The sequence below is a fragment of the Balaenoptera acutorostrata genome, chromosome 6, assembly GCF_949987535.1.
Source record: "Balaenoptera acutorostrata chromosome 6, mBalAcu1.1, whole genome shotgun sequence".
NCBI lineage: Eukaryota > Metazoa > Chordata > Mammalia > Artiodactyla > Balaenopteridae > Balaenoptera > Balaenoptera acutorostrata.
This window is the reverse complement of record NC_080069.1, coordinates 104,102,499-104,129,584: the sequence shown is the minus strand read 5'-3', so window position 1 is coordinate 104,129,584 and position 27,086 is coordinate 104,102,499. Positions and strand designations below refer to the sequence as shown.

The 27,086-nt window shown below is 39.4% G+C and overlaps 2 protein-coding genes, 1 long non-coding RNA gene and 1 other non-coding gene across 9 annotated transcripts in view; 1 reads left to right on the top strand and 3 right to left on the bottom strand.

Annotated features, from left to right (window-relative positions):
• Positions 1–5,138, bottom strand: part of KIAA1958 (KIAA1958 ortholog) — a 164,763-nt gene extending 159,625 nt beyond the window's left edge. For all 4 annotated transcript variants that reach the window (XM_007178200.2, XM_007178199.3, XM_057547954.1 and 1 more), the window contains exon 1: positions 5,040–5,138. The gene's annotated coding sequence lies outside the window, so the exon portion shown is untranslated. The remainder of the gene's footprint in view (positions 1–5,039) is intronic.
• A 293-nt stretch (positions 5,139–5,431) lies between these two features.
• Positions 5,432–27,086, top strand: part of LOC130708351 (uncharacterized) — a 39,261-nt gene continuing 17,606 nt past the window's right edge. Inside the window, exons 1-2 of the long non-coding RNA XR_009008573.1 lie at positions 5,432–5,936; positions 18,748–18,892. This is a non-coding gene — a long non-coding RNA (uncharacterized LOC130708351). The remainder of the gene's footprint in view (positions 5,937–18,747; positions 18,893–27,086) is intronic.
• Positions 7,165–27,086, bottom strand: part of HSDL2 (hydroxysteroid dehydrogenase like 2) — a 76,675-nt gene continuing 56,753 nt past the window's right edge. For all 3 annotated transcript variants that reach the window (XM_007178201.2, XM_007178202.2, XM_057547956.1), the window contains 2 exons: positions 24,961–25,089; positions 7,165–16,497 (listed from right to left, as the gene is read on the bottom strand). In XM_007178201.2, coding sequence (XP_007178263.1) covers positions 16,385–16,497; positions 24,961–25,089 — 242 coding nt within the window. In that variant the 3' untranslated portion in view covers positions 7,165–16,384. The remainder of the gene's footprint in view (positions 16,498–24,960; positions 25,090–27,086) is intronic.
• Positions 18,749–18,821, bottom strand: TRNAW-CCA (transfer RNA tryptophan (anticodon CCA)). Its single transcript has one exon. It is a non-coding gene; the product is annotated as a tRNA-Trp (tRNA).

Sequence of the window (27,086 nt, the reverse complement as noted above, 5' to 3'; positions counted from 1 at the left end):
GGTAAGAGTCCACAGATATTGATAATATTCCAGTAAGTATGAAGCCTTGTAACAGAAAAGTAGAGCTTTTGCTATGTGGTGATTATGGCTTATACGCAACAATAAAATTTTTTAAACAGTAAGTATTTACAAGGGAAAACAGGGAAGATATTGACAAGGGAAAAGTGAAGGGACACAATATTGGCAAGTAGAAAAGGACGAAAGAGGTTAAAGTAGTGTCAGTTTTGAGAAAAATCAAGAAGAGAGAAATCCAACCAAGATATATCCTATTCCTGACATTTTAATGAACTAAAAAGTAAATAAAATAACCCAAAAACAATTCAGCCAAGGAAGGGAGAGTAATGGAGGCAACTTTGGATAATTCTCTAGAACTCAAAAGAATTTTTAAAAAAAAATTTCAGCTAATGGAATCCTTGATAATTAACAAATAAAAAAAAGTTTTCAGGCATCAAATGAAAAGATATTTGCAATGGGTATTAATGGAATTCTTTGAAAGTTATTTTTGTGTTTTATGTTTTTTAACAAACAGGTAATAATTACTAGCAGTTGCACTACTTCTTGCCCTGCATCCAGAGCTACAGAGGCCCAAGAGGAAGTAAGGTGGAGGGGAAAGCAATTCTCCAACTTGAAGACCTGCTCCCTCGTGCCAGGCCGGTCAACATTCAGGCAGATCAGAGGGGGAAAAAAGCTGGAAGAAAAATGCACCATTTTGTGGTAAGACTTTCAATGTTTTAAAAAGTTTCTTAAATAATCTAATGTCTTCTTCAAGTTTTTTAAACTTACATTTCACATAAAGTTGCACAATTTATCTTTTGAGACAGCTTTTGATGCTACTTTTCTTTCAGTACAAAAGGTCCAATTACTGATGTCCTAGACCACATCCCTTTGCTTTCTATATTACTTTAAGTGTGATAAAGTGTTTCTGAAATACATCTTCTTTGTCACTAGAGACACTGGTTTTACCAATATGCAATACTCAAAAAGCTCTCCAACGGTTTAAGTGTGAGACTGTGCAAAACAAACATGAATACTGCTGCATAATTTGCCTTTCTCCAGAAAAGGGTATTACACTTTGTTGACACTGCATACAAAATAAAATGCAAAAATTTGCATTTTCAGTACTTTTGGTTTCTTGACCTTTATTTGAATTTGAGACTAAGCTTTACCAAACAACAGAATTTACACTGTAACTAGCCAACCACAGTCCTCATTATGGAATCTGTGCAGTGCATTTGTTACCTAGGAAACAGAAGAGAGCACAGGCAGAGTGCAATTTCAGTATAGCAAAAGAATTCTCCAATCATGCTGGTAAATAAAGTCCATAAATCAACTAATCAGAAGCAAAGTCAAGAAGTACCATGGAAGAGTTAAGCTCTATGGAAACTTTTTTCAAGGCAAAAAAGAAACCTGTGGGGTTTCTTCAGGCAACTATGTAGGTCTCTTCACTAAATATTATGAGCAGGTTTCTTTACAAACACAAACTGTCAAAAAATAAACTGTTCAAAATAAATGGCTTCTCTCCAATCTTCAGCTTCTCTATTTTTGACAGTATTTAAGAGAAAAAGCTTCTTTAGAGCCAGCCTCATACATCTGGTAGCAGAGTATTAGTCCAAGAATGAATTCTGCATTTTCAGCAAGCAGCAAGGGTATGTACTGCTCTTAAACAACGCAGGATGATAAAGGCTGGAATGAGAGGTCACTGTCCGCACCTCTCACAGTCAGGCCTACTTTCCCAAGCTACAAAAAACTTCAGGAAAAAGAACTTGAAAGGCACAGATCTTTTATAAAGAATAAAACTGTTAACTTTTCAGCTTTCCCCCTGGTTATTACTAATGATAATACTAGTCATTTGAGGGTTCCAAACATAAAGTGAACATTTTAAGTGTCTTTTAATGGTACCACACTAATAACTAACAAACAGGAAAAGACTAGAAAAGTCTATGGATTTTAAAGCCTATCAAATTTAACCGTGGAAAGCTTAGTGTTGTTAAAACAAAAAACAAAAACTGGAAAATATCAGATTCTACTGCTCAGCTATTGATACATTTAAAACCCAACTTTACGCAAATTCAAAATTTCTGGAAGCATTTGTCATAGTATCAAAAGCAGCAGAAAAAAATTTCAACCATGAGATGTGAAAAATAATTTACATGCCTTCCTAAACACCAACATACCAGACGAAAAATCAAATGAAAATATGAAGGAGTCTCTGGAATGCTTCTGATTAACTAAAATAGTACCGTTAATTATAGAAAAACAAAACACAAAACAAAAAAATTAATATCTACATATCACAGTCAACAAACAAAACAAAAAAACCAGGTGTTATCTTTTAGCCAGCCTAAGTAAACACACCATGCCCATCCCAGAAAACTGTCAGACACAGCTACAACTTTGCCAAGCAATTCTCAATGCAGGCCACACTCTTAATGTTTAGTTTACACAGTGACTCTGTTAAACCTTAATGCTACAACTGACAGCCATGCAAACAAATACATAAACATGCAATTCAATTTGTTAGCTTATATGTTTTCATACTGGGAAGAGCTGATGAAGGGTCTGTATCTAAAGAGCTGAAACTCGGTAAGTGTTTTAGAACTCTATTCCACCATTCATGATAAAGTCTGAACAAATTTCAACACTTAGCCTCTTTGGGCCATCCTTATTAGAAAAGAAAGAGGTATCTTGCCCAAGGGCCCACCAGCGCCTGACACTGAGCTCTGTGCAGAGTTTAAATTCATTTATCTAATCTAGAACAGAAGTCAAAACAGGAACTAATCAAAGAGGCTGGCATGACCTTTGTTAGATGTAGCCTCTTCTAAGTTTTAAGTAAAGTGTACAAAAATGTACACTCCAGGCATTTACAAAATAAGGCATGAAATAATATTAATCTGTTAATGTAAAACTAGGACAAGAATCTAGGATACATTTTTCTCCTAGAAAAAGACCACTATTTTAGGCATATTAAACTGTCTCCTCTTTATAATGACAAAAATCAGTTTGCCTAGTTAACACTATATTAAATTGTATATTGTTTTCTGACAAATTTCTACATGTTACTTGACAAAAATTTAAATAGCAAATATTTTTTCCACCATAATAATTTTCCTTCATGTTTGGATGATAATACTTTTACTTTTTAAGAAAGACTACATTTCCTACATATAGCTGTACACATAACTGCGTGTCCCCAAAACTGTGTTTTCTTTTTTGATCTCCTTGGTAACCATCAGATTTAAGTTTGTCAATACGGATTCTCAAACAATAAGCAAAAAAAAAAGTCTCCAGAAATGAGCAGTAGATAGAGGTGAATGCAAAGATATAAATCCACAACTGCGTTAAAAATCTGAATCTGGAAGGGCTTCCCTGGTGGTGCAGTGGTTAAGAATCCGCCTGCCAATGCAGGGGACACGGGTTCAAGCCCTGGTCCGGGAAGATCCCACATGCCACAAAGCAACTAAGCCCGTGCCCCACAACTACTGAACCTGTGCTCTAGAGCCCGCGTGCCACAACTACTGAAGCCCACACGCCTAGAGCCCAAGCTCCGCAACGAGAAGCCACTGCAATGAGAAGCTCGCCCACCACAACGAAGAGTAGCCCCCCCCCGCAAGTAGAGAAAGCCCGCGCAACGAAGACCCAATGCAGCCAAAAATAAATTAAGAAAAAAAAAATCCCATTAAAAAAAACTGAATCTGGAAAATTAATTTTCTGGGTGCTTATGCAACTTCATTTATTATCTGAGTATCTACAAATACATAGCAATTGTTCATAAAAAACTTAGATAAATAATACACATCAGAAATATCACTTACAGTACTTTTCAAAAGTTATATCCACCATATACAACCCAGTTGTTGGGTTATAAACAGAGAATACATAAATACATATAATAAAATAGGGAAAGCACAATCACAGGGAGAAATGATCAGTTCTAACGTTCATGTTCTCCCCATATGTCGTGAAAGATCTCATATCTTAAACCAGCAAAAATAAAGGTTCTAGCCTGGACAGAAAGTTAGAGAATTGTTTATCACACTCCAGTCTAACCTCCACTGTGGAAGTGACTTGCTTGTGAACTGTTTATTTAATAGGTAGAAGATTCTGTCATGTTAAACCTAAGGAGTCTGGGAAATAACAAAACTTTACCTCCAAAAGTTATACATATATGTAACAATCACAGCCATATTCATCTTTTATTTCTTGCCTTTAAGTCCCTATCTGAAAGAAAGAAAGAAAGAAAGGAGGAAAGAAAGAAAGAGAAAGAAAGCCATCAGAATACTAAAAAACACTCTTTGATTTTGGTCAGCCCAACCTTCTCCTAGCGAAGGAAATCTATTTCTCGATGTATTTGATAACAAACACAAATCACTGTGCGCAGCCTCAGACGGGGTGGGGGGGGCGGAAGAGCCCTTCGGAGAAAGCCCTCCTCCGTCAGAAACAATAAATAAGGGACCTAAGCGATGCACGCTCCTTTACACACGCCCCAAACGCACCTTGGCGTGCCTCGCGGGAGGGAAACAAGTCTGGCAAAGCCCCGAAACACCTCTCTCCCTCTCTCTCCATAACCTCCTCAAGACTTGAAAACTAAGAGAGCACATCTTTTCTTTCCCGTTTCCCGCCCTCCTTCCCACCTCCAACAAATCCCAGAGAGGGAGCGGGCGAGCCAGACCCACGCAGCGCGCCCGCTGCCGCGGCGGCGACAGGAGACGCTGGGCGGCGGGCCGGCCCCAGAGAGACAGCCCAGAGCCGCGACCGCCGCTCGCTCGGCCGCCGGGGGTTTCTACCCCCTCACGCCCCCGAGGCCGTCGCCGGCGACGTCCGGCCGCCCGGCTCTCAGCCCTGACTCTCGGCCTCCTCGCGCCCCCCAACCGCAAGCCCAGAGGAACAAAAGGAGGGTTCAGCCGGGTCACTGCTAGGCCGCCGAGTGGGGGGGAAGCGGCGCGGACGCCAGTGCGACCGCCCCCCACACAAAGGGACTCCCGGCCCCGGGCGCAGCGTCGGCGCGCTCGTCCCCGCCCCGCGCGCGGGCTCTCACCCACCTGCAGGTGTCTGTGCGTCTGTCCATAGGAACGCGGGCAGCGAGGGGGCCTGTAGGAGCCCGGCAGCAAGGGCTGGAGGGGGCGGGATGGAGGGGAGGGAGGGAGCGCGGCCACAGGGCCGGGGAGCGAAGGTAAGTAGAACGGGAAGGCGCCGGACGGGCGACGGACTGAGGGGCTGGGGGCGGGGACGCCAGCCTGGCTCCGCCGACCGGCGCGCGCCACTCCGTGCGCCTCGGGCTCCGCTCGCCCGACTCCGAGTGCGGCGGGCAGGCGGGGGGCGGGGCGCGGGCGGGGCGGGGCCGGCGAGCGGGGCGGGGGCTCGGACCCCGGCCTCCAGCCGGCACCGGAAACGCGCTGTGGTCCGGGAGACCCACAGGAAGTGTGTAACGGCACCTCCCACGACGCGCACCGAGCTAGCGGCGGAGGCTGTCCGGAGGAGGTGTGGACCGACCCTCCTGCTACAGACACGCGACCAGGAGCTCGGTCTCCGCAGCCCGACAGGCGTGGGAGCCACGATCCCCTCTGCGTTCTCAAGTGGGCAACACCCCCTCCTGCCACACGCGCCAGGCCCGCGGCCCCCGCTGCCCTTCGCAACTCCGTACAGCTCCACCTAAACGCCAGGATCAGACCTCCTTGCAAGACCCTGGGATTGTCAGGCGTGTGATACCTGTTTTAACGCGCTGAGTGGAGTCACCTCTACATCCAGGCATGTGCAAGAACACCTCCGATCGACAGACGTACAACCCACAGTCACCGCTGCCCGGTGGAAGTTTCTAATACAGCTACAACCACACGCACCCATCCCGTGGAGGGAGCCGGGCTGCTGAATAACACCTAAAACACACCAAGACCGGGAAGCATATAGTAACACCACCTGCACAGCTCGGCACAAGGGAGGTAAGGCTGGACCAGGCGCCCTCCACCTTTATTTTATCTACCAAACACTTTCATAGTACTTACACTAAGTGCTTAGCGAATATTAATTTGCTTAATGCTAAGAACTCTATGAAGTGGGTCTTGTTAGCATTGCTGTTTTGTACATGAGGAAACTGAGGCACAGAGACAGTAAGAAAGCTGCCCAAGATCACATAGTAGCAGGAGGAACCCAGATTCGTCCCAGGCAGTCTGTCTCCGTGCTTCTTTCTATTTACAGCCCTAAGCATCTCCAAAATAATAATAATGGCAATAACTATCATTTAAAGCATATCTGATTAGCCATATGTAGTGCTCACATCTTGGCCTCACCCCAGCTGTGACAGGGAAACCTCATTCCCTCCTACCCTGGGGTAAGTGAGGGGAGAGAAGAGTATGACTGAGCAGAAAAAGAGACTAACTTCTGAACAAAGGAGAAAGGATTCCTAACACCTTTGTCTATCAACACTCCTCCTGGTCAAGGCTGAATTTAAAAATCTGTGAACAGGGCTTCCCTGGTGGCGCAGTGGTTGAGAGTCTGCCTGCCAATGCAGGGAACACGGGTTCGAGCCCTGGTCTGGGAAGATCCCACATGCCACGGAGCAACTGGGCCCGTGAGCCACAATTACTGAGCCTGCGCGTCTGGAGCCTGTGCTCCGCAACAAGAGAGGCCGCGACAGTGAGAGGCCCGTGCACCGCGATGAAGAGCGGCCCCCACTTGCCACAACTAGAGAAAGCCCTCGCACAGAAACGAAGACCCAACACAGCCATAAAATAAAATAAATAAATAAATTAAAAAATAATAATAATAAGTCACAGCAACATTTATAAAAAAAAAAAATCTGTGAACGTTTTTGATAAATAATGTGTCCAAAAAAAGAAAAAAACAGGGACTTTCCTGGTGGTGCAGTGGTTAAGAATCTGCCTGCCAATGCAGGGGACACGAGTTCGATCCCTGGGCCGGGAAGATCCCACATGCCACAGAGCAACTAAGCCCATCCACCGCAACTAAGCCCATCCGCCACAACTACTGAGCCTGTGGTCTAGAGCCTACATGCCACAACTACTGAAGCCTGCACACCTACAGCCTGTGCTCCGCAACAAGAGAAGCCACCGCTGTGAGCAGCCCGTGGACCGCAACGAAGAGTAGCCCCCGCTCACCACAACTAGAGAAAGCCCATGCGCAGCAACAAAGACACAATGCAGCCAAAAATAAATAAAATAAATTTATTAGAAAAAAGAAAAAACAGTTAATCGCCGCATGTTTCAAGTACATAATCCTGTGGGAAAATTGAAATCCCGTGCATTGCTGGTAGAAATGTAAAATGGTGCAGCCACTATGGAAAGCACTATGGAGGGTCCTCAAAAAACTAAAAATGGAATTACTATGTGATCCAGAAATCCCACCTCTAGGTATATATCCAAAAGAATTTGAAGCAAGAACTTAAAGAGACATTTGCAACCCATGTTCACTGCACCATTATTCACAATAGCCCAGAGATGGAAGCAACCAAAATGTCCAAGGATGGATGAATGGATAAACAAAATGTGGCATATACGTACAGTAGAGTATTATTCAGCCTTAAAAAAGCAATCCTGTCACATGCTACAACATAGATGAACCTTGAGGACATTACACCAAGTGAAATAAACCAGCCGCAAAACAACAAATACTGTATATAAGGTACCTAGAGTTGTCAAAATCACTTATATAAGGTACCTAGAGTTGCCAAAATCATGGAAACAGAGGGTATTATGGTGGTTGCCAGGGAATGAGGAGGGGATTATGGAGAGCTGTTGTTCCATGAGTATAGAGTTTTAGTTTTGCAAGATGAAAAAGTTCTAGAGATCTGATACACAATAATGTGAGGATAAACCACTGACCTGTACACTTGAAAATGGTTAAAAGGATAAATTTTGTATTATTTTTTTACCACATTAACTTTTTAAATGCAGTCCCATTTGTTTAAAGCATATTTCTATCTTGATGAGTTTTTTAAATGATGCAGGCTTCCAGCTATGATGAGGTACCTTGTTGAACAAACTAACTCTCCCACTAAAAGCTATAAAAAGCTGCATTTAAAAAAAATAAAATAAAAGGCTGTTTAAACCTATTATACAGCAAGCCAGGCAGCCAAGGCGTGAGATTCCCAAGAGCCCAGCAAGAAGGGAAACACGATGAAGTGAATTCTCCATCCTAAGCCATGTTTCCTCCTCAGGGCATTGTTGATTTGTGTCTAGGAGTATAGAAATCTGAGAGAGGCATCCTAGAGCTTTCAATAGTCTGATTGGGCTGGAGGTACAAATTTTGGAGGTCAAGTCTATCAGGGTAGCTAGGGCTTGAGATGCTAAGATGCCAGAATAAAGGCAATCACAGTAAAGGAGTCAGTCATTCTACATATTTTCCCTCAAAGCATTTGCTGATTCCTAGCCTGTTCATGCAAGGGGCAAGAAGCCAGGAAATCAAGCAGAAAGCAGTTGTTAACAGAAAAAAAAAAAAAATCTAAGAAATCTTTGGCTGTCTCATGGTGCTGGAAAGAATTATATAGAATTAAAGTTCTTAGACTTTCAGTAGTAGAGACTGGCTAGGATATGACTGCCTTGTAATCACTTGGTACTTTCTCAGATAAATATATGGTCAATTGTGTATACTTTTAAGTTGCACTAACATTGCTTTTGTGCTTTTTGTGACTAAATATTTGTCATTAACCTTACAGTAATGGAAAGCTCAACTTGTATTATGGAAAAGTTTTTTAATGTATTATATTTTTCATTTCTAAAGTTCTATTTTTATTTTAATCTGCTGATTTTCAACAAATGATGCTGGAACAATTGGATATCCCTAGTCAGAAATATGAAATTTGATCCACACATTGCACATGTACAAAAATTAACTTGAAATGCTAAATACACCTAAATGCAAAACTTAAAACTGTAAAACTTCCAGAAGTTTTCAGTTAAGCAAAGATTTCTTCATTATACCGAAAGCATGATCCAGTAAAGAAAAAGATTGATAAGTTGAACCTCATTATTTTTTTTTAATTTATTTATTTATTTTATTTTTGGCTGTGTTTTGTCTTTGTTGCTGTGTGGGCTTTCTCTAGTTGCGGCGAGTGGGGGCTACTCTTCGTTGCAGTGCACGGGCTTCTCACTGCGGTGGCTTCTTGTTGCAGAGCATGGGCTCTAAGTGTGCAGGCTTCAGTAGCTGTGGCACATGGGCTCAGTAGTTGTGGCTCACAGGCTCTAGAGCTCAGGCTCAGTAGTTGTGGCACATGGGCTTAGTTGCTCCGCAGCATGTGGGATCTTCTCAGACCAGGGCTCGAACCTGTGTCCCCTGCAATGGCTGGTGGATTCCTAGCCATTGCACCACCAGGGAAGCCTGAACCTCATCTATTTAAAAAAATTTTCTTATTCCTGTATCACTGGTAAGAGAATAAAAAGACAGTCTATTGAAAGGGAGAAAATATTTGCAAATATCTGAAAAATTACTTGTATCCTGAATATATAAAGAGCTCCCAAAATTCAATAATAAAACAAACAATGGAATAAATGTGGGCAAAGATTTGAGCAGACACTTCATCAAGAATATATACACATGTCAAATAAGCACATGTAAAGATGCTCATCCTCATCAGGGATATGGAAGTTAAAATACAATGAGATACTACTACATACTTATTAGAATGGCTAAAATTTAAAAGGCTGTACATATCAGGTGTTGATGAAAATGTGAAGAAATGAAATCCTATACATTGTTAGTGAAATGTAAAATAGTATAACCACTTTGGAAAAAAGTTTGGCAATTTCTTAAAAAGTTAAATATATGCACACCATATGATCCAGTAATTTCATACCCAAGAGAATACAGGGACTTGGTACATGAATGTTCACAGCAGCTTTATTTGTAATAGCCAAAAGCTGGAAACTACCCCAATGTCTATCAACAGGTGAATGGATAAACAAACTGTGGTGTATTCATATAATGGCAAACTACTCAGCAGTAATAAAAAGGAATGAACTATTGATATATGTAATGACAAGAACAAATTTCAAAGTAATTATGCAGATTCAAAGAAGCCAAACAGAAAATATATACTGTACAGCTCCATTAATGTAAATTCCAGGAAAATGCAAACTAATCTGTAGTTATAGAAAGCAGATCAGTACTTGCTGGAAATGGGATTGAGGATGGGCATAAATGGCTATGAAGGGGCAGGAGGAAACTTTTGGATATGTTCATGTGTTTGGATAGTTGGTGATGGATAGGTTGACAGTGCAAAAAGTAAACATATAGGTAAATTTAAAGACTTTTTTTCTCATTTTTTAATCTTTAAAAAGATAATTCACTGTTAACAAAAATATTAAATATACTGTAGAGTTTAAAACATATGTGGAAATAAAATGTATGACAAAGTAGTACAAAGGATGGGAATGGGAAATGGAAATATTTTGTGAGATTCTTTCAAGGAAGACAGAAAGAAATGGAAGAAGACCAGAAAAGAAGAACAAAGATATACAGAACAGATGGAATAAAGCAAATGGTAATTAATAACTTCCCAAAACAGAAAGCACCAGGTCAAGATGGGTTCACTGATGAATTCTAACAAACATTTAAGGAAGAAAATTATACCAGTTCTCTACAGTCCCCTTCAGAAGACAGAAACAGAAAATATTCCTAATTCACCCTGTGAAACCAGCATTACCCTAGTACTAAAACCAGACAAAGACATTATAAGAAAAGAAAACTACAAACCAACATCTCTCATGAACTTAGATGCAAAAATCCTCAACAAAATATTAGCAAATTGAATCCAACAACATATAAAAAGACTTACATACCACAGTTGTCTTAGCCTGTTCAGCCTGCTATAACAAAATACCAGAGACTAGGTGGTTTAAAAACAACAGAAAGTTATTTTGCACAGTTCTGGAGGCTGGGAAGTCCAAGACCAAGGCACAGGCAGATCTGGTGTATGGTGAGGGCCTGAGTTCTGATTCACTGGTGGCACCTTTTTGCCATGTCCTCACTTGGTGAAAGGGACCAGCTAACTCTCTCTGAGGTCTCTTTTATAAGGGCATTAATCCCAATAATGAGGGCCCCACCCTCATGACCTAATCACCTCCCAAAGGCTCCACCTTCTAATACCATCATCTTGGGGGTTAGGATTTCAATATATGAAATTTGTGGGCATAAGAACATATAGGCCATAAAAACAACCAAGTGGGATTTATCCTAGGTTTGCAAGGATGGTTCAACATTCAAAAATCCATTAATGTAATCTACCACATCAACAGGCTGAAAGAGAAAAATCACACGATCATACAAATAGATGCAGAAAAAGCATTTGACAAAGTCCAACACCCACTCATAATAAAATATTTCAGTAAGCTAGGAATAGAGGGGAACTTCCTCAATTTGATAAAGAATATCTACAAAAAACCTACAACTAACATCACACTTAACGGTGAGAAACTAGAAGCTTTCCCATTAAGATCATGAATAAGGCAAGGATGTCCCCTCTCACTACTGCTTTTCAACATCATGCTGGAAGTGCTAGCTAATGCAGTAACATAAAAGGAAATAAAACGTATACAGGTTGGGAAGGAAGAAATAAAACTCTCTGTTCACAGATGACATAATTGTCTATATAGAAAAGCTGTAAAAATTACCAAAGAAACCTCTGGGAACTAGTAAATTATTATAGCAGGGTTGTAGAATACAAGGTTAATATACAAAAGTCAATCACATTCCTATATACCAGTAATGAAGTGAAATTTGAAATGTAAAACACATTACCATTTATATTAGCACTCAAAAAATTTAAATATTCAGATACAAATCTAACAAACTATGCGCAAGATCTATATAAGAAAACCTACCAAACTGTGATGAAAGATACCAAAGAATAACAATAAATGAAGAGATATGTCATGTTCATGGATAGGAAGACTCAATACTGTCAAAACATCAGTTTATCCCAAGTTGATATATAGATTCAACTCAAAGCCAATCAAAATCCCAGCAAGTTATTTTGTGAATATGAACAAACTTATTCTAAAGTTATATGGAGAGGCAAAAGAACCAGAATAGCCAACTCAATATTGAAGATCAAAGTTAAGATTGACATTACCTGACTTCAAGACTTACTATAAAGCTAAAGTAACCACGTAGCGTGGTATTGGTGAAAGGATAAATAGATCAATGTAGGAGAACAGAGAGCCTAGAAATATACCCACATGAATATAGTCAACTGACCTTTGACAAAGGAGCAAAGATAGTCTTTTCAACAAATGGTGCTGGAACAACTGGATATACACATGCAAAATAATAGATAAATAAAAATAAACAAAGGCTTTACACCTTTCACAAAAATTACTCAAAATGGATTACAGGGGGCTTCCCTGGTGGCGCAGTGGTTGAGAGTCTGCCTGCCAGTGCAGGGGACGTGGGTTCGAGCCCTGGTCTGGGAGGATCCCACATGCCGCGGAGCAACTACACCTGTGAGCCCCAATTACTGAGCCTGCGCGTCTGGAGCCTGTGCTCCACAACAATAGAGGCCGCGATAGTGAGAGGCCCGTGCACCACGATGAAGAGTGGCCCCCGCTTGCCACAACTGGAGAAAGCCCTCACACAGAAACGAAGACCCAACACAGCCAAAAATAAATAAATAAATTAATTAATTTTTTAAAAAATGGATTACAGATCTAAATGTCAAATGCAAAACTAAAACTCCCTAGAAAATATCATAGGAGAAAACCTAGATGACCTTGGGTATGGCAATGACTTTATTTATTTATTTATTTATTTATTTATTTATATTTTTGGCTGTGTACACATCTGATAAAGGATTGTTATCCAAAATATACAAAGAACTCTTAAAATGCAACAATAAGAAAACAAATAACCTGATTTAAAAATGGGCCAAAGACCTCTACAGACATCTCACCAAAGAAGATATAGAGGAAAGCAAGCATATGAAAAGATGTTCAACATCATATGTCACGAGGGAATGGCAAATTAAAGCAACAATGAGATACTACCACACACCTGTTAGAATGACTAAAATCCAAAAAACTGGCAATACCAAGTGCTGACAAGGATGTGGAGCAACAGCAACATGCTGCTGGTGGGAATGCAAAATGGTACAGCCACTTTGGAAGACTATTTGGCAGTTTCTTTCTTTTTTTTTTTTTTTTGACAGTTTTTCTATTTGGCAGTTTCTTACAAAACTCACTCTTACTGTACAATACATATATTTTCCTTCCTACAGTTTCCTATCCTAGAAACTCAAAAGTCCTCTTTGTCTTGTTCCTTCACAAAAAAATTTATTGTTCATTGTTGTATCAGCTCAAGTTCTAACCACATCTTTGAGTTACTCATGTCTGAATGCTTCCATGTATATGTGCAATGCATATGTTAATACTTCTATTTGTTTTTCTCTTGCTAATCTATCTTTTGTTAGTCTAATTTACAGGGCCCCAACTGAAAACTTAAGATAGGTAGAGGAAGAAGACTTCTTTTCTTCTACTTAAGAGGATTATTTAAGAGGCACTATTTAAGGGAATTCCCTGGTGGTCCAGTGGTTAGGACTTGGTGCATTCACTGCTGGGGCCAGGTTCAATCCCTGCTCGGGGAACTAAGATCCCACAAGCCGTGTGGCACAGCCAAAAAAAGAAAACAAACAAACAAACAAAAGGCACTATTTAAGAGGATTTGTTAAAATATAGGATTACTAGCAACAAACCATCTTTAAAATGCCTAAATAACTTCATCAAACACTAAAAAGCCGAATGGCATGGTTTCCCTCCATACCATTCCATTTCAGAAACAGGGGTCAAATGGATACTGAACCACACACAAAATGGACATTCAAAACTTCTGGGAGACTCTACAACCTCAGTGCAGTTAATGGGCAAGATCCAAGAGAAGGGAACACATGAATTCATTAAGGCAGCTGGGGGATGTGGCAAGAGAGAAAGCTTTAGGAATGTAGCTGTGGTACCTTTAAATATTTATAGTGAGCAGTACAGACTGCTCACTACTTCTTAGTGATAATAAGCAAAAAGAGGCTGCAGATGACCTCATCCAACTCCCTCAATTACTGATATGAAAACCAGGGCCCTGTGGAAAGATTTTCTTCTGATATCCTAAAGCCTTTTAATTAGCAAGTTCATGTTTCAGTAACCAAACTCCAGAATTCCTGCCTCACAATATTTTCTAGTTTTTATTTTCGCAAAGCTTTGAAGCCATGTGGAAAATGCAGAGAAAGGAGAAAAGTCTTTAGAAAATTTCAGTAGAAAAGGAGTCTGCTGGCAGCATCTGACAGGGATCCTAATGTGGCTGGAAATGAACGGGAGATGCCAAGGGAGTTGTGAGGCTGTCACATCAAGGTCAATCTATCTGGGCTTCACCGAGGGGGAAGTGCGGTCTTCAAGTTCTATCCAAGGCCAATGTACTGGGAGGTTGTTGGAAAGGGCTTGTTAATTGTGACCTTGGACTAGTCCTTTCCTATCTCTGATCCTCTGTTTCCTCATTTGTAAAATACAGATTAAGTGCTCCTAATGTTATGATTCTACAAAATGTCAGAATTAGCTAAGCTGCTTAACAGCACAATAATATTAGTGAGTGGAAGGTGAGAAGTGAAAGAATTACACTGAACAGTATTTTTAACTGATTAGAAGGAAAGATAGGAGCTTAAAAAAAAAAAAAGTTTAACTTTTTTAAAACAAGAAATGAAACAGAGAAGGACCCTGTGGGGCCATCCTAGGTACAAAGCCTTTCTGTGTCCCCTATTTCTTGTTTGTAGGAAATAGGCTTCATTCAGCCTCCCTGACCTTCACTGAGTTACAAAGGGCAGATTCAAACAGTTGCTAATCAGGGAAGGGAGGGAATGCAGAAACAGGGGAGGAGCAGTCAAGAAACAATAGTGCAGCCTTGGGGCAGGGTCCTGGTGCCTCCTCAAGGAATATATATAACAATATCTTTGAGTTCTTCTGTAAGAACTAAGGCCCCCACCCAGGTGGAGGATGGTAACTTCAGGTTGAGCACAAGATTTCTGAAACACCTCCCTGTTACCTCACCACCAACCAATCAGAAGAAAGTCACACAGCACTCACCCCAAATTCTGCCTATAAAAACTTCTCCCTGAAAACCATTGGGCAGTTTGGGTTTTCTGAGCACAAGCCACCCATTCTCCTTGCTTGGCCCTGTAATAAAGCTTTCTCTGCTACAAACTCCAATGTTTCAGTTTGTTTGGCCTCACTGTGTGTAGTGCACAGGAACTTGTGTTCGTAACAGAAATACAAACAAACTATTGCATTAGTTTACTAGGACTGCAATAACAAAATACCACAGACTGAGTGGCTAAAGCAACAGAAATTTCTTACAATTCTGGAGACTAGTCTGAGATCAAGGTGTCAGTAGGTTTGGTTTCTTCTGAGGCCTCTTTCCTTGGCTTGCAAATGACTGCCTTCTTGCTGGTCCTCACATGGTCATTCCTCACTAGACCTCACTAGGTCATTCCTAGTGTGTGCCTCCTTGGTCTCTCTTTTGTGTCCAAATTTCCTCTTATAAGGACATCAGTCAGACTGGATTATGGCCCACCCTACCCTAAAAGCCTGGGTTTTAACTTACCTCTTTAAAGATCTTATCTCCAAATACAATCAATTCTGAGATTCTGGGGGTTAGAACTTCAACATATGAAGGGGGCATACCATTCAGCCCATAACAACCATCTATTCTAATGTTCTCATTTCAAAACACTGTGACCAAGTGCACACTTTTGGGGAGGAATTATCTTAGGATAGATATTTTTACATACTTTAAAATAGGATATATATACTGCAGTTAGTTGAATTACATGAATAATATTTTCCTATAGGTAAAATACCTTACACTTAGAAAGGTAGTTAACAAAATATACTTTTTGTTTAATTTGTCTTCACAAATAGTATTTATTAAGTAGTTTATTATGTGATTTCTGTGAAAATGTAATATAGAAGATTTTCTTTAAAACAAATTTATAAAAATCTAAAATATCTTTAGTATACAATCCTAAACTGAAAAGTTTAAAACAGACTAGTCTCATTTTACATGGGAAAAAGATATAAAAGAGTAATGTTGCTGCTTGACCCTGATTGATTACTAATAATACTTTTCCCAGAAGATGATGGTGTATGAGATACAGGACTCAGAGGGCAAAACTCACAAAATAAGAAAAACAGAATGTCTTAGAATTCTACTTAATGATGCTTATGTTTGGTTGGCTAGCTGTTTTAATTACAATTTCAAGTCTCACAGATACAGAAATTCTATTTTTTCTAGAACAAACATGCATATCCTTATAATATAATAGGGATGAAAACAAACATTCAATTTTAACTATTGAACCCTTTTACTTTTTGAGCTTAGCGGTCAACATTTTTTTTTCTCTTCACAGCCTGGCATTCATCTGATTCATTAGTTTCTCCAATTTGATTGCTAGGGCCATGTTTCCTTTAATCTTCAATCTTCCTGACATGAATGCTATTGTTGGTTTTAGTTTCCCTAAAAAGAGAAAATGAGAGAGGAAAAATCAGCCATTAGTGCCCTTAGGGACGTACCGCTTCAAGAACATGCTTATAAAAAGAATCTCTGGGCTTCCCTGGTGGTGCAGTGGTTGAGAATCCGCCTGCCAATGCAGGGGACACGGGTTCGAGCCCTGGTCTGGGAGGATCCCACATGCCGCGGAGCAACTAGGCCCGTGAGCCACAACTACTGAGCCTGCGCGTCTGGAGCCTGTGCTCCGCAACAAGAGAGGCCGCAATAGTGAGAGGCCCGCGCACCGCAATGAAGAGTGGCCCCCGCTTGCTGCAACTAGAGAAAGCCCTCGCACAGAAACGAAGACCCAACACAGCCATAAATAAATAATAAATAAATTTAAAAAAAAAAAAAAAAAAGAATCTCTGAGTTCTATAAACCTCTGAAACACAGAAATTTCTTTTATAGCATCTTTTTATCAGTATCTTGGGAATCCCAATTCCTAGATTTAGATGTTAACTATATCTTGTAGTATGAGAGATAATATAAAAGCAACAATCAACAAAAGATTACACCAAAAAGCAGAAGATGCAACATGCACAGTACACTAAAGAATAGATGGCCCTCAAATGAATTGTAGTAAACAAATATTATCTATTTTAGTTATTTTCCAATCTATTATAGTTCATTAAACTCTTAACATTTCAAGTTGAGTCAAAAAGTCAAATGGTATAAATGCATATAATTTCTTAAGAAATGACATTAAAAGTATAGTGTATGGACACAGAAGTACGTCTTAGCAGTATTTTAACCACAGAAATGCCAGAATGTAAAATGGGGCATTAAAACAGAATTGTAGCTAATAACAACATATAATAAATAGGAGCTCCATGAAGGGAGGGAACTTTGTTTTTATTTGCTACTCTCATTTCCCAATCTTTTCACTGTTAGGCTTCAGCTAAAAAACTGGCTCCTTGCTCTCTCACTCTGCAGTGAAACCCACCAGTCCACAGCCCCACTCATGCATACACAGCTTCCAATCAGCTTTACATAGTCTTGCTTGTTAAAGATGAATGGGCAGCAAATGGAGACCAGGAAAAAAAAAAAATCACCCCAAAACCAAAAACAAATCAAAGCAATTTGGGGGAAACAGAGACTGCAGGCATAGAAGAAACAGAAATGAAACAAATGAACAAATTAAAAGTTCTGTAATTCATGTCCTCATTGATAAGACAAGCTGTGACAATGTATCAACAACAGGATGCTAAGAAAAGGGGTGAGGAGGAGAAGCACAGGAAACGGGTATTGAAGAGAGAGGTAGTGGGAGAAGCAGGTGAAGGTGAATGGAATGGGGTAGAGTGAGGAGGAAGAAGGGGGCAGTAAGAGAAGAAAAAATAAGCTGAGAAAACATGAGTGAACTCTTGGAAATTAAGATTTTGATATATCCACAATATTAGAATGTAATAGAAAGGAGACACTTGCAATCTTCTGGTCACAGCAGTCTCTCTATTGCAAAATTCCCCCTCCCGCTATTACAAAAGGCTCTCTCTATGAACCAGCACCAACCCCCCCCCACCGCCACAATAATCTTTTGAAATAAAATTTTCCTTACTATATATACATATTTTTTTAAAGGAAAGAATAAGGCCCTAAATGTAAGGTGATTAAATCAGAGATTTAATGTTTTCTTCAGAAAGTGAGAACTGAGAAAACTGAGATAGCTATCAAAGAAATAATATAAGATACATTCCCAAAGAGCCCATCAAGTATCCAGGAAGATGAATGAAAAAAAGCCTTGTATCATTGTGAAATTTCAGAACACTACAGAGAAAGAGATCATTTTGATTCCAAAACTTTCAGAAAGGGGAGTGGTGGATACAAAAGATTAAGAATAGTATCAAATCCTCCATCATAATCTTAGAAGGTGGAACAATGACTTCAATGACTTCATTTTCTCAGGGAAAATGAATTGCAACACAGAAATCTCTACCCAGACAAATAATCAATGTGTTGGGAGAATACAGGTAGTTTTAGATACTCAGAAAAATTGCCTCTTATGTATCCTTTATAATGAAGCTACTGGAGAATGGGTGCCACCAAAATGAGGATGTAAACCAAGAAAAAAGAAAGGGATACAGGAAACAGGAGATTCAATGCAGGAGAGAGTTACAGAAATTTCTAGGATCACAGCTGTGTAGCAGACTTAATGAGCTATCTGTTTAGAACCCATTTCTTTTTCTTTTCTTTTTTTTTTTGGCCGCACCACACACCTTGCAGGATCCCTGACCAGGGATTGAACCCGGGGCCCCAGCACTGGAAGCATGGAGTCCTAACCACTGGACCACCAGGGAATTCCCCATGAGCTATCTGTTTGGATTGTAATAAGAAGGCAAAGAGCTCCAGAAAAAAAGTACACTGACAGGTAATCTGACACAGGGAGAATGAATTCTTAAAACTCAAAAAAAAAATTAAATTAAACAGATAAAAAAATCCAGTTACAATGGGAAAAAGACCTGAATAGACATTTCTTCAAGGAATATACACGTATGACCAATAAGCACATGAAAAAAATGTTGAACAGCATTTGTCATTAGGGAAATGCAAATCAAAACGACAATGAGATATTACTTCATACTCACTAGGATTGCTATTGTAAAAAAACAAAAACCAAAAACAAGTGTTGGTGAGGGCAAGGATACAGATAAATAGAAACCCTCATACGTTGCTGGTAGGAATGTAAATGTTCAGGTGCTATGGAAAACATTTTCGCAGTTCTTCAAAGAGTTAAACGTAGAATTACCATATGACCCAGCAATAAAGAGAAATGAAAACATAAATCTACACAGAAACTTGGACACAAATGTTTATAGCAGCATTGTTTATAACAGCCAAACAAAATATCTTTCAAAGATAGTCATAAAAAGAAATGAAGTACTGACACATGCTACAACTTAGATGAACCTTGAAAACATTATGCTGAGTGACAAGAGCCACACACAAAAGGTCACATACTGAATGATTTCATTTACGTAAGCTATCCAGAATAGACAAATCCACAGAGAGAGAAAGCACATTAGCAGTTCCCATGGGAGGTGGGAAGCTGGAATGGGATGTTACTTAAATGGTATAGGGTGTTCTTCTGGGGTGATGAAAAAGTTTTGAAACTAAAGAGAAGTGGTGGTTGCATAGCATTGTGAATGCACTAAGTTAAATACCATTGAACTGTACACTTTACAAGGTTAATTGTATGTTATGTGAATTTCATCTCCATTTTTAAAGAAGAGAATTAAATACTGATACATGCTACATCAAGAATGAAACCTGAAAACAAGCTAAAAGAAGAAACACACTGCAAAGAAGCCAGTCACACAAAAAAATTCCATATATATGATTCTCTTCATATGAAAGTCCAGAATAGGGAAATCTACAGACACAGGAAGTAGATTAGTGGTTGCTTAGGGCTAGGGGCAGGAGATGGGGGATATGGGATTAACAGTTAATGGGTCCTGGGTTTCTCTTTTTGAGGTGATGCAAATGTTCTAAAATCAACTGTGGTGATGGTTGCGAACATTTGTGAATATGCTAAAAAAACAGTCAATTGTTTACTTTAAATGGATGAATTACATGGTATGTGAATTACATATCAATAAAAAATTTAAAAAGCTATTGACATAGAACAATAAGTCAAATTGGTAATTAAAAATTTTCCCACAAAAAAATCCCAGGCCCAAGTAGCTTCACTGGTTAATTCATAGGATATAAAATTTACACAAAAGTCAAATGTATTTATGTATACTAGCAACAAATAATTAAAAAATAAAATTAACACAATAATTTCATTTACAGTAGCATTAAAAAAGAATGAAATACTTAGGGGAAAAAAGCATGAACTATAAAAGAAAAAAATGACACATTAGACTATCAAAACTAAAAACTTTTGTAACTCAAAAGACACCACTAAGAAAATGAAAAGATAAGTCACAGACTGAGAGAAAATATTTTCAAGTCACATGCATCTGGAGTTTATAAAGAACTCTTACAACTTAATAATAAAAAGACAAGTCAATTTAAAAACAAGCAAAGGGCTTCCCTGGTGGCGCAGTGGTTAAGAATCCACCTGACAATGCAGGGGACACGGATTCGAGCCCTGGTCTGGGAAGATCACACATGCCAAGGAGCAACTAAGCCCGTACACCACAACTACTGACCATGCGTGCCACAACTACCGTGTGCCAAGAGCCCGTGCTCCGCAACAAGAGAAGCCACTGCAATGAGAAGCCCACGCACCGCAACAAAGAGTAGCCCCCGCTCGCCACAACTAGAGAAAGCCCGCGCACAGCAACAAAGACCCAACACAGCCAAAAAGATTAAATAAATAAATAAATAAATAAAACCGAGCAAAACATTTGAATAGACAGTTCATCAAATATAAACAGCTATTAAGCACATGGAGAGATGCCCAACATTATTAATCATTAAGAAAATGAAAATTCAAAGCACGAGATACCACCACACACTCGCTAGAATGGCTATGATAACAAAGACACTGCCATTTGTGACATCATGCATAAACCTGCAGGACATTATGCTGCATGAAATAAGCAAGACACAAGAAGACAAAAACTGTATGGCCTCACTTATATGTGGAACCTAAAAAAGTCAAACCCACAGAGGCAGAGAGTAGAATGGTGTGATGTTGGTCTCAGGGTAAAACTTTCAGTTGTAAGGTGAATAAGTTCTAGGGATCTAATGTTCAGCACGGTGACTATAGTTAATAATACTGTACTGTATACTTGAAATTTGCTGAAATTTGCTGAGAGTAAATCTTAAGTGTTCTCATGACAACAAAAGGAAGGTAACCATGCAAGGTGATGGATGTGTTAATTAGCTTGAGTATAGTAATTTCCTAGTGTATACAAATACCAAGTCATCATGTTATATACCTTAAATATATACAGTTTTTATTTATCAATTATACCTCAATAACACTGTAAAAAAATAAAAGGCACTAGTAAGTGCTGGTGAGGATTTGGAGAAACCTGAACCTTTATACAATGCTGACAAGAATATAAAATTAGTGCAGCCACTTTAGCAAAGTTTGGTGGTTTATTAAAAAGTTACATATCAACTAACCACATGACCCAGCAATTAGACTCTTAGAAATCTACCCAACAGAAATGAAAATATATATCCACACAAATATGTGTATGAAAATATTCACAGCAGCATTATTCATAATACCCCAAAACTTGAAACAACCCAAATATCCACCAGCTGGTGAGTGGATAAATATGAGGTATATCCATACAACGGAATACTACTCAGCAATAAAAAGGAACTGAACTACTGATACATGCTACCACATGATGGATGAATCTCAAAAGCCTTATGCTAAGTAAAAGAAGCCAAATACGAAAGACTATATACTTTATAATCCCATTTATATGAAATGTCCAGAAACAGCACATCTATAGAGACAGAAAGCAGGTTAGTGTCTGGCTGGCTGGGCAGTAAAAAGGGGGATTGACTGCAAAGGGACAGAGAATTTTGGAGGGAGTGATAGAAATGTTCTCAAACTGGATTATAAGTGATGGTTGTACAACCCTATACATTTACTAAAAATCATATATACTTAGGTAGATTTTATGGTATGTAAATTATACCTTAACAAAACTGTTCTAAAAAATAACTTTAAAACTACTAGTAAGAACAATTTTATATGTATGTGTATGGGTGTATATTTCTCTTCCCAATATATTAATCAGGTAATCTTGTACAATATATTTTCTTTCTATTATAATGCTTTACTATACAGTGGCCTCTACTGGACAAAAAGAGAGATTTTGATTAGTTGATCAGTAGTTGCTTTAATTTTTAAAATTTATAACATATCCACTCTATAGATTAGGTCACAGAAATGGCTATGGCTTCTTAAAAGAGAATGCTTAGGATATAAGGTCTAAATTGCGCCCATTCAAAGGAGAATAGATGGGATAAAGAATAAGAATGAAAAGACATAAGAAGCAGAAGCAAAGTTATTTGCTCCCAATCTGAACTGCTGCTATAAAATAAACCTTACAAGGCACTTTCCTGGCGGTCCAGTGGTTAAGACTCTGCGCTTCCACTGCAAGAAGTGTGGGTTCGATCCCTGGTCAAGGAACTAAGATCCCACGTGCCACTTGGCGTTGCCAAAATAAATAAATAAAATAAAATAAACCTTATAAGAATATATATATATATTTTAATCACTTATTTAGCTGACTGACCTCCCCTAGCCGATCCAGGAGCACGTTCACAGAAAGATATAAATGGAAAGCCCCTTACAAGTTTATGCTACACAAATAAAACGTAAATTAAGGAGGTAACTTGATTCTTTCACCTTCGGAGGGCAAAATAGCATAATGATTTAGAAGTGTATGAGCTGGCGAGTTAGCTTGGATTCGAATACTAACTCCAACATTGACTCACCCACCAAGTGACTCTGGGTTTATTATTTAATTAAGCAATACTTCAGTCTCCCTTTTTATAAAATAGAGAAAATCTTTTATCTCAAACCATTATTGGGAATATTGCTTAACTCAATAGTAATCATATACATATTAGCTAAAATTACTGTTATTTTCTGTTTGGAAATTGACAATAATTTTTTTATTTTTAAAGGTCTTTAAGTTCAAAATATTGCATATTTATAAGGTTCAAATTTACCAAACATTTATTTAGCATCCAAAGCACTATGTTTAAGCCCTACAGAGAAAGAGATTTTGAAACACTAAACAAACACTAAAGAAACTATTAAAATGATTAAAGAGGGGCTTCCCTGGTGGCGCAGTGATTAAGAATCCGCCTGCCAATGCAGGGGACACAGGTTTGTGCCCTGGTCCAGGAAGATCCCGTGTGCCACAGAGAAACTAAGCCCATGCACCCCAACTGCTGAGCCTATGCTCTAGAGCCCACAAGCCACAACTACTGAAGCCCGCATGCCTAGAGCTCGTGCTCCGCAACAAGAGAAGCCACTGCAATGAGAAGACTGTGCACCGCAACAAAGAGTAGGCCCCGCTCGCCGCAACTAGAGAAAGCCTGCACGCAGCAACAAAGACCCAAGTCAGCCAAAAATCAATCAATCAATATATTTATTTTAAAAAAATGATTAAAGTGATAACTATTCATTATCATTAAAAGATGTTGTAATGTACTAAGTACTTTTAATGTACTTTTAAGTACACTAGTACTTTTAAGTACTAAGTACTTATAATGTACTAAGTACTAAGTGAAAAAGGTTACCAAACAGCAGCAATGCTATAATCTTGTTTTCATAAGCACACTTATATATTTATATACATTCATAAAAATATATATATGACTTTAAACCAAAAATCAACTGATGGTTCTCTTTCAGTAGTACAATAAAAAATAATTTTATTTATTTTCTTTTTTCCTAAGCATATTTTCTAATTTTTGTACCATGAATATTTAGCACTACTGTTTAAAAAAAGGGGGGAAAAGTTGAAGAAACCTCAGTCATTAGTAACATCACACACAAACTGGCTCAGGTAGTATGTAGGCCATTAGCATCCTGGGTTAGAAATGGAAAGCGAGACTTACAGGGCACAGAATACACTATGATCTTCAATTCATGAAGATTAAAACAGAATAAAGAATAAATAACGTTTATAACTCATTAAATGAATCTTTAGGATCTTCAGATTAAAATGTTACAATACTTTTGTTTAAAGTGCTGCTTCTGGGACTTCCCTGGTGGTGCAGTGGTTAAGAATCCACCTGCCAATGCAGGGGACATGGGTTCGATCCCTGGTCTGGAAAGATCCCACATGCTCAGGAGCAACTAAGCTCGTGCGCCACAACTACTGAGCCTGCGCTCTAGAGCCCGCGAGCCACAACTACTGAGCCCACGTGCCACAACTACTGAAGCCCACACACCTAGAGCCCGAGCTCTGCAAAAAGAGAAGCCACTGAAATGAGAAGCCCACCCACCACAACAAAGAGTAGCCCCCTGCTCTCCGCAACTAGAGAAAGCCTGGACGCAGCAATGAAGACCCAATACAGCCAAAAATAAATAAATTTAAAAAAAAATTTTAAAGTGCTGCTTCTAATAAGTACATGTGTTAATTAACTTACCATCTGGAGTAGTGTTTTAAGAGTAGAAAATAGAAAAAAATTACCCTTAAAATTTTTCTGGCACATTTAGAGATACATGGGCAAAGCAGAAAATTATGCAGATGCTCTTCTTAGTGATGGATTCCACAGAAAGCAGGGTCACTGGGCCACGGGAGATGGCTGCAGTTTCCTATTACAATAGTTGGCAAGACTGAAGCATGATCTTACTCTTGATAAACAAGCTGCAGCTAAGTTCAGCACCTCTGGTAACCAAGGTGTTACTGGAAATGATATCTTAGTCCAACTAGTAGAAATGAAGCCTACCTAATAGAATTTTCCTTGATCAATCAGTAAACAAGTAAAGTTAAAACTCACCTGAAAACATTTTTACAAAATCATCAGTAGACATACTCATCACCACATCTGCCCGATCAGAGGGCTCTCCATATCCGACATTGCCACCCTTGCTTTTAAGATCAAGAAACCATGTTCCACCATCTTCACCTACACAGAAAAGAAAGATGTAGAAATCAATGTTAAAGAAGCCCTGTTTTTCTTAAAGTTAATAACTGTACAATTAGAATAATCATATATAATGCTGTTACCCAGGTTGAAATCCCCAGGCCTCTAACAAATTCAGCCAATATTTATTAAGTACTTATTATGGGCCAGGCACTCGGCTAGGCTCTGAAGACGCCTCAATAACATGGTTCTTACAAAACAGGAAGCGGAGGGTGATGTGGAGTCAGGAAAGCCCAGCTGAGATTTAAAAGTTAAGTAAAAAAAAAAAAAAAAAGTTAAGTAAGAATTTGCTAGATGGGGGACTTCCCTGGTGGTCCAGTGGCTAAGACTCCGTGCTCCCAATGCAGGGGGCCCAGGTTTGATCCCTTGTCAGGGAACTAGATCCCACGTGCCACAACTAGAGTTTACGTGCCACAACTAAGAGTTCGCGTGCCACAACTAAGAGTTCACAACTAAGGATCCCACATGCTGCAACTAAAGCTTCTGCATGTGGCAACGAAGATCCCACATGCCTCAACTAAGACCCAGTGCAGCCAAATAAATAAATAAATAAATAATATTTGCTCGATGAGGAACTGAAAAAAGGAACAGAAGGACTGGAATGTACAAAGAGAGTGGATGGTGGCCTCGGATGAGCTTGTTAGGCAGTCCAGATGCAGAGCACAGTAAGCCATGTAAAGGGTTCGCTGATTTCATCCATACGCCATGGAAGGAGAATGACATTAGGTTTGTATTTTAAATAGATCAGCCTAACAGCAGTGTAGAGAAGATATTGAAGAGGGATAAAGAGGATACAGAGGACAATTTAGGAAGGTACTGGGGTTGTTCAGGAGCTTGAGGATGTATGCCTGGGTCAGGATTGCAGCAGTGGAAATGGAAAAAAGTCCGCATATTTGAGAGAGAACTTCAAAGCAATATCACAAAACTAGGTAACTGATTGAATGAAGAGGAAAAGCTAGGGAGGGTGCAGAAGAATGATCTGCTTTGCTAGTTTCTGGCTTGGGAAGCTGGGTAAATATTGCTGTGTTTTTTACTGAGAGGACTACTGAAGAAGAGCAGATTTAACAAGTAGTGCCAAAAGCAGGTATTGGGAATGGTGAGTTGTTACTGACATTTTCAGATTGAGGTACCTTTGTGACAGCCAAATGAAAATGTCAAATGAAGTCTGACCGGGCTAGGAAGATAGATACATAAGGAATCAGCCACTATGGTCACTAAAGCTATGTGACGGGTTGGGGTTTTCCTAGACAAAGTCTGTAGAGTATAAAGAGTGCTAAGACAGTGACCTGAAGAATATCAACATTTAAGGAAAGGATGGAGAAGCATCTAGCACAGGAGACTGACAAGACATGATTACAGACACAGAAAAAAGCAATGGAGCGTTTCCAGAAGGAAAGAGAGGTCAACAGCATCAAATGTTGCAGAGTGGCGACAAGGTAAGAATGACAAGTGCCCACTGGTGACACAGAAGCCACCGAGGACCTTGGTGAGAGCAAATTCAGTGGAATGCAGAAAAATGACACCAGAACAGAGTGAACTGTAGATGAAAATAAGTTTGGCTCTGAAAGGGAGAAGAAAGATGGGGGGTGAGGGGTGTGATTGGGAAGGTTGTTATTGCTGGGGTTTTTTTTAAAGATAGAATAGACTTTGGGAATGTTAAAAAACCACTGGGAAGGAGGCTTTAGGATGAACAGGTGGAAGAGACAGCACACATTTCCTGAGGAGACCAGAGGAAATGGGATCTAGAACTTTGCTACTCAAAGTGTGAGCCATGAACTGCAGTACTGTCATCACATCAGAAATGCAAACTTCAGACCCTACCTCAAACCTACTGAATCAGATTCTGCATTTTTAGCATGCCCAGCGGTGATCAGTATGGACATTAAAGCTTAGGATGCACAGATGTGGAGTTGAGCTCTGCCTGTTGGGAGAGGAGGAAGAGAGGTCAATGCCTACAACAGTTTGGTATCAGATGGCAG